At 42.8% G+C, this 11,508-nt stretch overlaps 1 protein-coding gene across 1 annotated transcript in view; it reads right to left on the bottom strand.

Moving 5' to 3' along the window:
• Positions 1-11,188, bottom strand: part of kif6 (kinesin family member 6) — a 26,523-nt gene extending 15,335 nt beyond the window's left edge. The window contains exons 1-8 of the mRNA XM_025058932.1: positions 11,056-11,188; positions 10,857-10,966; positions 6,185-6,314; positions 3,995-4,201; positions 3,767-3,910; positions 3,590-3,676; positions 1,687-1,790; positions 1,021-1,126 (exon numbers count right to left, since the gene is read on the bottom strand). Coding sequence (XP_024914700.1) covers positions 1,021-1,126; positions 1,687-1,790; positions 3,590-3,676; positions 3,767-3,910; positions 3,995-4,201; positions 6,185-6,314; positions 10,857-10,957 — 879 coding nt within the window. The 5' untranslated portion in view covers positions 10,958-10,966; positions 11,056-11,188. The remainder of the gene's footprint in view (positions 1-1,020; positions 1,127-1,686; positions 1,791-3,589; positions 3,677-3,766; positions 3,911-3,994; positions 4,202-6,184; positions 6,315-10,856; positions 10,967-11,055) is intronic.
• Between the last annotated feature and the right edge of the window lie 320 nt (positions 11,189-11,508).

Here is an 11,508-nt window from a genome sequence, read left to right as displayed (position 1 = left end):
CCCAGCCCCTCACCCCCGGCTTTGGACTGTTTTAAATATGTCTTCATCTATTTCCACCTCCACATTATAAATGATGGAGGGACATCATAAAATTAGGAGACGGTCCAATCATCATCACCATCATCACCATCATCATCATCATCATCATCATCACCATCATCATCATCATCACCATCTTCATCACCATCATCATCATCATCATCATCTTCATCAAATTACTCTGAATCAAATACCGACCTAAACATGTGGGAAGTGTTTACTGACGACATAATCAACTTTCCACCAACGTGCCCTAAACGCAGCATCACGTTACGACTCCAACTCCAACCTGCAGAGTCGTGACGTCTCCGTTTATTATATAAGGTCTATGGATGATAATGTCAAACGGGTTCTATGAGGTGATTGGTGTTAAAGCTGCGGTTCGCTGACGTTGTTGACCTTTATGAAATATCACGGCCCCGCGCTGTGTCTTAAAGTCGTCCTCTCTGTTTACGGAGGTACGGTGATGTCGCCTCAACCAACCCTGAAATCTCACATTAGCACGTCAGTGTGACGTAGCACCGTCGATCTAATGAAATGGCAAATAAGTGTCTAGACTTCGAGCTGCGGGAAAATCAACAGTGTTTCTAATATACGGTCCCTGGGACAGAAGAGTGTACATGTCAAATACTTTGGCCAAATACTACTGTTTGGTTGATTTTACCACAGTGAAGTAGTACACATCAGATATATAGTACACATCAGACACAACCGTCCAGAACATGTTTCACCAACAGATGAAAGTTCATGTTCAGATTTAATTGAAATGTAATTAAAAATTTAATTTCTAATGACAAAAATGGAACGTGCAATAATATTTCAGATACTGAAATATACCACTAGGGGCACCCTTTCCCACAAATATGATGCAAAATATTTATCGGTGCCTTCACCTGAGAGATGAAGAACTGTCGACTGTATAAAATTTTTTTTTTTAAAATGTTCAAATACTTCACATGAAGACGTGACGGTGAAAATTACCTTAAACAGAGAGAAACAGAACTGGATTCTTCTCATGTCTGGACCCAGTAACAGTGTCACAGCTGGATCAGGGTCGTCCAGAAAGGCTTTGACACATTCTTCTAACCTGCAAATGTACACACACACACACACACACACACACACACACACAGTGTTGAGTTTAAAAACGTTTTTCTCTTTTGTTTAAAACTCAAAGAAAACTATTTACATTGACATCAGTTCCAGTTCCACTCTGCTGGTTCCTTTGATAAACTATCACTGGATGATGTGTCCAAACATCGGTTCTTAGCACTCTGCTAACAGCTACTGCAAAAGACGCGGAGACAAACATCCTGATGGACGCGGTGGAAGTACGTTACGGTGCAACTCCTTTTTGATTGTCTTGGAGTCCTGTGATGATCTGTCGTGTACAGTGATGTCAACAGTTTTCATAAGAAAACAGTTTCAAATGTGGGTGTAAGAAAATATCAATACACTGAAATATCACAATATTTCCTTTCATTTTCTGACACCCAGTAACATCGTGGACCAAACCGTCTGTTGGTCAAAACCACGTCAACATCTGACTCTGTCACGTCCTGTCAAAGCCCTACTGGACCTGACAGTAGGTCAGGTGTAAAGACTGGAGCAGAGGGTGGAGGAGGAGGAGGAGGAGGAAGCACCCACCTGTGGATCTCCTCCAGGGTCAGCTGCTCACTCCTCTGTTCTCCCGTCACCATGGCCAGCTCTTCCCTCAGAGCCTGGATCTCCCTCTTCAGGTTAGCGATTAGCTGGAACAGAAGCAGAGTAAGAGAGTGAAGCTGCAGCACACGGAGCAGACACCGCGTCACCGCGTCACCGCTGCCAACTGATGAGACAACTGCCTGAAAACGATCTGCGGCAGGAATGTCTGTGGCGTTTTGAGGTCTAAATGAAGTGATTCCAGACTGGACGCTCCAGTTAGGACATGCAGGAAGCATGAAGTTAAAAAAGTATTAAATAGCTATATTGGTAGAAAAACACTTTTTTTTGTTGTTGGTATTTGCCGGCATGAGATTGGTCCAGGCCGGGCACCACGAGCCAATGGACTGGTGGCTCTGAGTGACCACCGACCGGCTTTGGTTACTGTATTTATAAAATGCTAAATATCCAGACCTTGCTTTTTCACTACTTAAATTTCCAAATTTGCACCAAGTGACCAGAGAAAGGGTAAGAGTCTATAAATATCAATAAATTATAATCATTATAAAAACAGCCCCGAGTGCAGCAGCCTGTTAGTCAAGACATTTCATATTTTTGTGGTAAAGTCTAACGTGTGTTCATCCAAGTGGAAAAGTCTAGAAAAAGGAAAAAGGAAAAAATGTTTGCTCTTTTTACAACTACCACTAGAAGGTTCTCCAAAACATGGAAACAATACGAATGTACGCTTTATTCAGGTTCATTCAACTGTGAAATGAATCCAACAATCACACACACACGTTATTTACACAGTCTGTGGGGAAACAGTTCCAGTTCCACTGGATCTCCTGGACCTGAACATCCCATCATCAACTCCCAGTGTGTCTGTGGGTGCTTCAACCTCAGGCCAGCGGCCCCCGACTGGTGTCACCAACTCTATGAAGAGACAGTTTCTCTCTGACCGTTGGACATTTTTATGGACATTTGTCCACATTGACAATCCCACCTTTTGGATGAGTCACAGACGACAACAGGTGAGAAACACTGACCTCTAGCTGCTGTTGCTGGACCACGGTCAAGTGTCCACTGAACCTGGACCAGACATTTTTAACAGAAACCCAGTGGAGACAAAGGTTTGACCTGCGGACGTGAAAACATTCCTGGCGTCTCTGGTGTGTCATCTCAGTGGCCGGGTGGTTCAACATCTGGTGCTGGACCACGGCCATGTCTGGACTTTCCAAATAAAACCCCACTAACGGTCAGTTGTTTCTCAGGAGCCCGGCGTTTGTTTGTTTGCCACCGGGGGCAGTGGAAGAGCCTTTCTAGTTTGCTCGGTCACTCTGGACATTTGATGACTTTGATGAAGGTTGACCTTTGACCTTTGGCTCCTAGCAGCTCAGTGTCAGGTGTGTCACTGTGGGAGCTGTGTTGACTCAGTCTGGCTCAGATCCTGAGGCAACAGTTGTCTGGAACCGGACGTCAGAGCGACATGTTTTCATCTGTGACCGATCCAAGTGACTGCTGTGGCACCAGTCAGGGGCCGCTGGCCTGAGGTTGAAGCACACACTGACACACGCTGGGAGTTGATGATGGGATGTTCAGGTCCAGGAGAACCAGTGGAACTGGAACTGTTTCCCCACAGACTGTGTAAATAACAACCTGTGGAGGTACCCTACAGAGGGTAACTGGTCACACGTGGTCACACGTGGTTACACGTGGTCACACGTGGTCACACGTGGTCACACGTGGTCACACGTGGTCACACGTGGTCACTTGGATTCATTCCTAGATCAGTCTAGGGTCTGGGCTCCGTGAGGAGGGTCTGGTCCTGATGAACCAGCAGATGAAGTCACGCTGCTGCGGTGTGACTGTGGTGGACTGAGGTATTTGTAGCCGTGTCTGGTCGTCTCACCAGAGCAGGATCCAGTTCCTCATTCAATACGGCCTCGTTCTTAATGAGAGCCACGCGTTGAGCAAAGCGACACGTGGAGATGGACTCCTGTGGAGAACAGAGGGGGGGGGTGGCAGAGGGGGGGAGGGGGTTACTGTTCTGACTGAACAACCGTGTGCCTGTGCTGGTCGTACTCACGTCGACGTTCCTCTTGTCTATCGCCATGGTGGCGATCATGGTGGTCATGCAGTTGCCCCCCAGACTGTCCCTGAGCACGGATGTTAACATGGAGTTCCTGTAGGGAATGTGGGAGCGGTTCTTCTCTGACAAGGCAATGATCACCTGACAATGGAAACAGGCCAATGAGGTGTGTCTGAGCAGAGTCCCTGTGATTGGCTGGTTCAGACTGTGGGGTCCGACACTCACCTGCTCCAGGTAGTGCAGGGACAGGTTGATGTACTTGGCCTCCGTCAGCTGCTGCCCGTACAGGCCGGTCTTGCTGACCCGGTCTGAACCAGCCAGATCCACCAGGTGCAGCTTAGAGCGCCGCACGGTGGCTGAACCGGGTTCCCGTCTGCACAGGTGCATGGTGAAAACACAGTGCGATCGAGTGGAGGCCTGGTTCATGGGAGTCTGAGGGAAAACGGACAAAAACTCTGCATTTATATATTAGTTAACTGTATGTTCATATATATTGGTGCTTTGGCCCAGAGGCAATGTCTCTGTCATTGGTGTGAAAATGGATGGATGGAAATTTTTTCAAAAAAAAAATTTCTCAAATTTTTTTTCAAAAACATTTTTTTTTGAAAAAAAGATTTTTTGAAAAAAAAATTTTCAAAAAATGTTTTTTCTAAAATTTTGTAAAGTGGCGCTTTGGCCCAGAGGCAATGTCTCTGTCATTGGTGTGGAACCCCAGGGTTCACCTGTTGGGGAAGTTTGATTCTTGGTCAGGGTGGTTGGTACCTTCCAGTGGACTCACCACCAGCAGGAAGGTTCAGGGGGGGTTGGTACGGTGCAGTGTGATGTGGGTGGAGACTGCTGCCCCCGCGACCCGGTAACGGATAAGTGGATGAAAATGAATGGATGGATGGATGGAAATTTTTTCAAAAAAAAAAATGTTTCTAAAGTTTTTTCAAAAAAAATTTTTTTCTAAAATTTTTTTGAAAAACGTTTTTGGAATTTTTTTCAAAAAAAAAAATTTTCTAAAAAAATTTTTTTTTTCTAAATTATTTTTGAAAAAAACATTTTTAAAAAAAATATTTTTTTCTAAAATTTTTTCAAGTGGCACTTTGGCCCAGAGACAATGTCTTGCCTCTGGGGGTTGATACGGTGCAGTGTGATGTGGGTGGCGACAGCTGCCCCTGCGACCCGGTAACAGATAAGTGGATGAAAATATATTCATGTATAGCAGTGGTTCTCAAACGTCTTTTACTCTGAACCACCTGAGAAAACACTGATCTCTCTGAGTACCACCATGTATCTAAAATACAACCAGAATCCTCTTCTTCAGTGGGTTTCACCTGGTGGACTGGGGAGGTACTGCAGGGAGTTTTTGGACAAAGGCAGCGTTTTTAAATTGTTCTGCACACTGTCGTCGTCAGAGAGAAGTTCAGACAGAAAGAAGAGGTGAAGAGGTGAAGAGTTTCATTCTGGTTTCCACTCCACTGGGAGGGTTTTCAGGTGTTACAGTGAGTCAGCTCACGGACGGCTGAGTTGTTTTTTTTTTTTTTTTAATCCTTGCTGGAAGTGAGAGAAGAATGAAAGCACTTCATTCTGAGTGAGGTCCACGGGCTCCAGGGAGGATTCTGACCGAGCTAAAGCCTTAACCACAGCTCTTTGTTTGCTTCAGGCACCAGAGAGAACTCTTCTTGGAGAACAGAACGGTCTCTGTGTGGGTGGACTGCCCTGGAGGCTGCCTGATGAACTGCACGACACCCCCGACCGCCTGACAGAGACCCCGCTACGACTGGGGAGGTTTCAAACTTATCTTTAAAGGATTCATTTTGTTACATTTCAGAAGTGAAGACAAAAACCACAAAACCACCTGGTGGCCAGTGTGGAGATGACGTTTGTCTCTAACTAAACCAACTAAACCAACCAAACCAACTAAACTAACTAAACCAACTAAACTAACTAAACCAAACCAACTAAACTAACTAAACCAACTAAACTAACCAGAATGACTAAACCAACTAAACTAACTAAACCAACTAAACTAACTAAACCAACTAAACTAACTAAACCAAACCAACTAAACTAACTAAACCAACTAAACTGATGACTAATGCAGAAACGTTGTGTTGACGGTGTGATTGCTGTGAAAACCTCGGCTCAGGTTGGTTCACCACGTGTCAGTGTGTGTGTGTGTGTGTGTGTGTGTGTGTGTGTGCGTCTCAGAGTAAACAACACACATGAACATAAACAGAATTCCAGACATAATTCTTGGTTTGACTTGGAAGTCAGTGTCAAACGAAGCTCACAGGACTGAGGTGAGTCACAGGGAGGTCTGAGGACCAGAAATACTCATCCAAGTACTGCGTGTGTATTTGACTGTTTCAAGTACCTACTACTGTAAATGGGTGTTGTGCTGTTGCATGATGGGAACACAGCTCTCACCTCTGCAATCATACGGTTGGTGTCTCCGAGGAAGAGCAGGTTCAGGGCCTCTTCCTCGTTTCCCGCCTGCTGCAGAGACAGGTTCCTGAGATGGATGTTCTGGTCTGCGTCCTCCATGATGGAGACCCTCCTGCAGAAGGAGAGAGAAAACCACAACGTCATTCAGGAAGCTGGGATTATAGACGAGAAAGAAGTAAAGAAATGAGACAAAGATTGAACAGAGGGAAAGAAAATGAACACCAGGAATATTGGAGATTGATACGGGATCAGGAGATACTTCAGTGGATCAATATTGTCCATGGTTTATCTGTCCAATGGTTCCTCATTTGATAACATACCCCCCCCCCCCCCTGACCACCACCCCCTCAAACATAAACACATTTTCAGCAGCTGAAACACATTCAACCTGAATGTGTTTCTTTCCAGACGGTGGCTCAGATCCAACCACGTTAGTTCCACTTAGTCACCGTACGGCCGTGGGCGTGGCCATGGCCGTGGGCGTGGGCGTGGCCGTACGGTGACCAGATTAAAGCCAGGACTTCCCGGCACATGGCAACACGTGGGCCATTACACGTTGGTCATTGAACCTGTTCAGTCGGTCCGATGGTCAGTCGACTATAAAAACAACTCTAAATTAGCTTCGGTGCGTTCACAAAGACAAACCACGGCACAAACGACCTCCGTCAGAAAACTGGGTCAGGATAAATCCTGATGGAGATAAAACTCAGAGTCCAGTCAGTAAAAAGCCGGTCAGAGCCACAGCTTCTCCTTGAATCAGCACGTGTGGCTGCAGCATGGTTGACAACGGGCACCGTCTATTTGAGGAAGACTGTGATTTGTGGGCATCTAAACCTTGAGCTGGATTCTTCACAGGAGGAGAAAAAAAAACTTCAATGGAAGTGGAACAAGAGACATCATGTCCCCAAAGAAAGGCCAGGGACAACATATCATGAAGGACAAAACCCAAGGGACGATGGAAGTGAAACAGAAACAAGGACGACAAGAAGAAGAAAGAAATGAGAAAAAGTTGAAGAAAAAACCTGTGACTAAAGACGACTCTGAACTTTTATCCTTCATTTTCACATGTTACAAATTCATGTTCCGGGGTGGATGGAGTTCCCAGGACCCTGTGTAGACCTCTGTTGACCACTAGGCCTGTGACCATAACAACCGTTATTATTGACGAGAAACAATATTATTGTCCACATTATTTGAGACCAAATCATCCACTGATGTAATGATAATTAGGGACGCACCGATTGTCGACCACCGAATTTTTGGCTGAAAATCGCCCTAAAGTGTATTTTTGATTTTCAGCCGAAACAACGCGCCCGAAACAGGAAGTTGTAAAAGAAAAAAAAAAAACAGCCAGTGCGGGATTTTCTGATCGTACCAACATGTCTGTGGACGTATGCTAACATATCTGAGAAAGACCATCGGATTTGACAAAGTGCAACGTTGGAATTTCAAGGGGGGGGGGGTGAAAAGTCCACTCCTAGAGTCTGTCGGCACATGTTTGACTCAGATCTATTCTGTTTGACTCAGATCTATTCTGTTTGACTCAGATCTATTCTGTTTGACTCAGATCTATTCTGTTTGACTCAGATCTATTCTGTTTGACTCAGATCTATTCTGTTTGACTCAGATCTATTCTGTTTGACTCAGATCTATTCTGTTTGACTCAGATCTATTCTGTTTGACTCAGATCTATTCTGTTTGACTCAGATCTATTCTGTTTGACTCAGATCTATTCTGTTTGACTCAGATCTATTCTGTTTGACTCAGATCTATTCTGTTTGACTCAGATCTATTCTGTTTGACTCAGATCTATTCTGTTTGACTCAGATCTATTCTGTTTGACTCAGATCTATTCTGTTTGACTCAGATCTATTCTGTTTGACTCAGATCTATTCTGTTTGACTCAGATCTATTCTGTTTGACTCAGATCTATTCTGTTTGACTCAGATCTATTCTGTTTGACTCAGATCTATTCTGTTTGACTCAGATCTATTCTGTTTGACTCAGATCTATTCTGTTTGACTCAGATCTATTCTGTTTGACTCAGATCTATTCTGTTTGACTCAGATCTATTCTGTTTGACTCAGATCTATTCTGTTTGACTCAGATCTATTCTGTTTGACTCAGATCTATTCTGTTTGACTCAGATCTATTCTGTTTGACTCAGATCTATTCTGTTTGACTCAGATCTATTCTGTTTGACTCAGATCTATTCTGTTTGACTCAGATCTATTCTGTTTGACTCAGATCTATTCTGTTTGACTCAGATCTATTCTGTTTGACTCAGATCTATTCTGTTTGACTCAGATCTATTCTGTTTGACTCAGATCTATTCTGTTTGACTCAGATCTATTCTGTTTGACTCAGATCTATTCTGTTTGACTCAGATCTATTCTGTTTGACTCAGATCTATTCTGTTTGACTCAGATCTATTCTGTTTGACTCAGATCTATTCTGTTTGACTCAGATCTATTCTGTTTGACTCAGATCTATTCTGTTTGACTCAGATCTATTCTGTTTGACTCAGATCTATTCTGTTTGACTCAGATCTATTCTGTTTGACTCAGATCTATTCTGTTTGACTCAGATCTATTCTGTTTGACTCAGATCTATTCTGTTTGACTCAGATCTATTCTGTTTGACTCAGATCTATTCTGTTTGACTCAGATCTATTCTGTTTGACTCAGATCTATTCTGTTTGACTCAGATCTATTCTGTTTGACTCAGATCTATTCTGTTTGACTCAGATCTATTCTGTTTGACTCAGATCTATTCTGTTTGACTCAGATCTATTCTGTTTGACTCAGATCTATTCTGTTTGACTCAGATCTATTCTGTTTGACTCAGATCTATTCTGTTTGACTCAGATCTATTCTGTTTGACTCAGATCTATTCTGTTTGACTCAGATCTATTCTGTTTGACTCAGATCTATTCTGTTTGACTCAGATCTATTCTGTTTGACTCAGATCTATTCTGTTTGACTCAGATCTATTCTGTTTGACTCAGATCTATTCTGTTTGACTCAGATCTATTCTGTTTGACTCAGATCTATTCTGTTTGACTCAGATCTATTCTGTTTGACTCAGATCTATTCTGTTTGACTCAGATCTATTCTGTTTGACTCAGATCTATTCTGTTTGACTCAGATCTATTCTGTTTGACTCAGATCTATTCTGTTTGACTCAGATCTATTCTGTTTGACTCAGATCTATTCTGTTTGACTCAGATCTATTCTGTTTGACTCAGATCTATTCTGTTTGACTCAGATCTATTCTGTTTGACTCAGATCTATTCTGTTTGACTCAGATCTATTCTGTTTGACTCAGATCTATTCTGTTTGACTCAGATCTATTCTGTTTGACTCAGATCTATTCTGTTTGACTCAGATCTATTCTGTTTGACTCAGATCTATTCTGTTTGACTCAGATCTATTCTGTTTGACTCAGATCTATTCTGTTTGACTCAGATCTATTCTGTTTGACTCAGATCTATTCTGTTTGACTCAGATCTATTCTGTTTGACTCAGATCTATTCTGTTTGACTCAGATCTATTCTGTTTGACTCAGATCTATTCTGTTTGACTCAGATCTATTCTGTTTGACTCAGATCTATTCTGTTTGACTCAGATCTATTCTGTTTGACTCAGATCTATTCTGTTTGACTCAGATCTATTCTGTTTGACTCAGATCTATTCTGTTTGACTCAGATCTATTCTGTTTGACTCAGATCTATTCTGTTTGACTCAGATCTATTCTGTTTGACTCAGATCTATTCTGTTTGACTCAGATCTATTCTGTTTGACTCAGATCTATTCTGTTTGACTCAGATCTATTCTGTTTGACTCAGATCTATTCTGTTTGACTCAGATCTATTCTGTTTGACTCAGATCTATTCTGTTTGACTCAGATCTATTCTGTTTGACTCAGATCTATTCTGTTTGACTCAGATCTATTCTGTTTGACTCAGATCTATTCTGTTTGACTCAGATCTATTCTGTTTGACTCAGATCTATTCTGTTTGACTCAGATCTATTCTGTTTGACTCAGATCTATTCTGTTTGACTCAGATCTATTCTGTTTGACTCAGATCTATTCTGTTTGACTCAGATCTATTCTGTTTGACTCAGATCTATTCTGTTTGACTCAGATCTATTCTGTTTGACTCAGATCTATTCTGTTTGACTCAGATCTATTCTGTTTGACTCAGATCTATTCTGTTTGACTCAGATCTATTCTGTTTGACTCAGATCTATTCTGTTTGACCCAGATCTATTCTGTTTGACTCAGGTCTATTCTGACTCTGACTCTACTTGATCCACGTTAGAAACATCATTACTTGGATGAGGGAATAACGCAGCGCGCACGAGAAATGATCTGGGCCGCGATGGCCGCTTGATTTGATTGAGGTTTCGTTTTTCAGTGTTTCGGTGTTCGGCCTTGGTTTCCTCATTTTCAGTTTTCAGTTTCTGTTCCGTTTCTATCGACACATGGTAAAATACTGAGGCCGAGAAAATGATGGAGATCATTTCATTTATCGTGCGATTTATTGATTATCGTCCCAGGCCTATTGACCACTCTCTGAAATGGTGACTAACTGTGTAGGTTGGTAGTTTTGTGGTAGGATCTCGTTCAAAAGAAAGAAAGGCACACTGACGGTAAGTCTTCCAGTCGAGAAGCTTCACGTCTGGAGTCCAGGAGATCATATCCCAGCTCGTTGTAGATCTCCAGGTAGGAGATGTTGGTGGTGTAAATCATACTGCTGTCCTGCAGAGGGAGTTCAGAAAACATGCATCAAAACACGTCACATAACAAAACCAAACACAAACCATGTATGGAGTTCATGACGTCCTGACCTGGCTGAAGCAGTCGAACAGGTACGACAGCGTGCGGGGGATAATCCCTCGATCGCTGTAACGCTCAGCTCCTCCTGTGATGGTGAAGGTTTTCCCACTTCCTGTCTGACCGTAGGCAAAGATGGTGCCATTATAGCCAGCGAGTACACTGCAAACACACAGACACAGAGTCCCATTAACACTTTAACAGTGTTCAGGGGTTTGGAAGGTTTAGAAAAAACAAGGGACAAATATTTTAACTAGCGCTGTTTAATATCGTAACGATGCCTCGTTAGTCGGTGTAAAAAATTGATGCAAATTAATGACAACTCTCATTGAATGAAATCAAAACTGAATGGTCCATGAAGGTGTCAGGAGTCACTGATCAATGGAGATGGTCTGTTATTGAAGACAACAATGTCAGTTGGTGAGGTTCACAGACCATGTCAGTTGGTGAGGTTCACAGACCATGTC

This window comes from Cynoglossus semilaevis, chromosome 1 (genome assembly GCF_000523025.1).
Source record: "Cynoglossus semilaevis isolate Cse_v1.0 chromosome 1, Cse_v1.0, whole genome shotgun sequence".
NCBI classification, from domain to species: domain Eukaryota; kingdom Metazoa; phylum Chordata; class Actinopteri; order Pleuronectiformes; family Cynoglossidae; genus Cynoglossus; species Cynoglossus semilaevis.
This window is presented reverse-complemented; position numbering and strand designations above follow the sequence as displayed.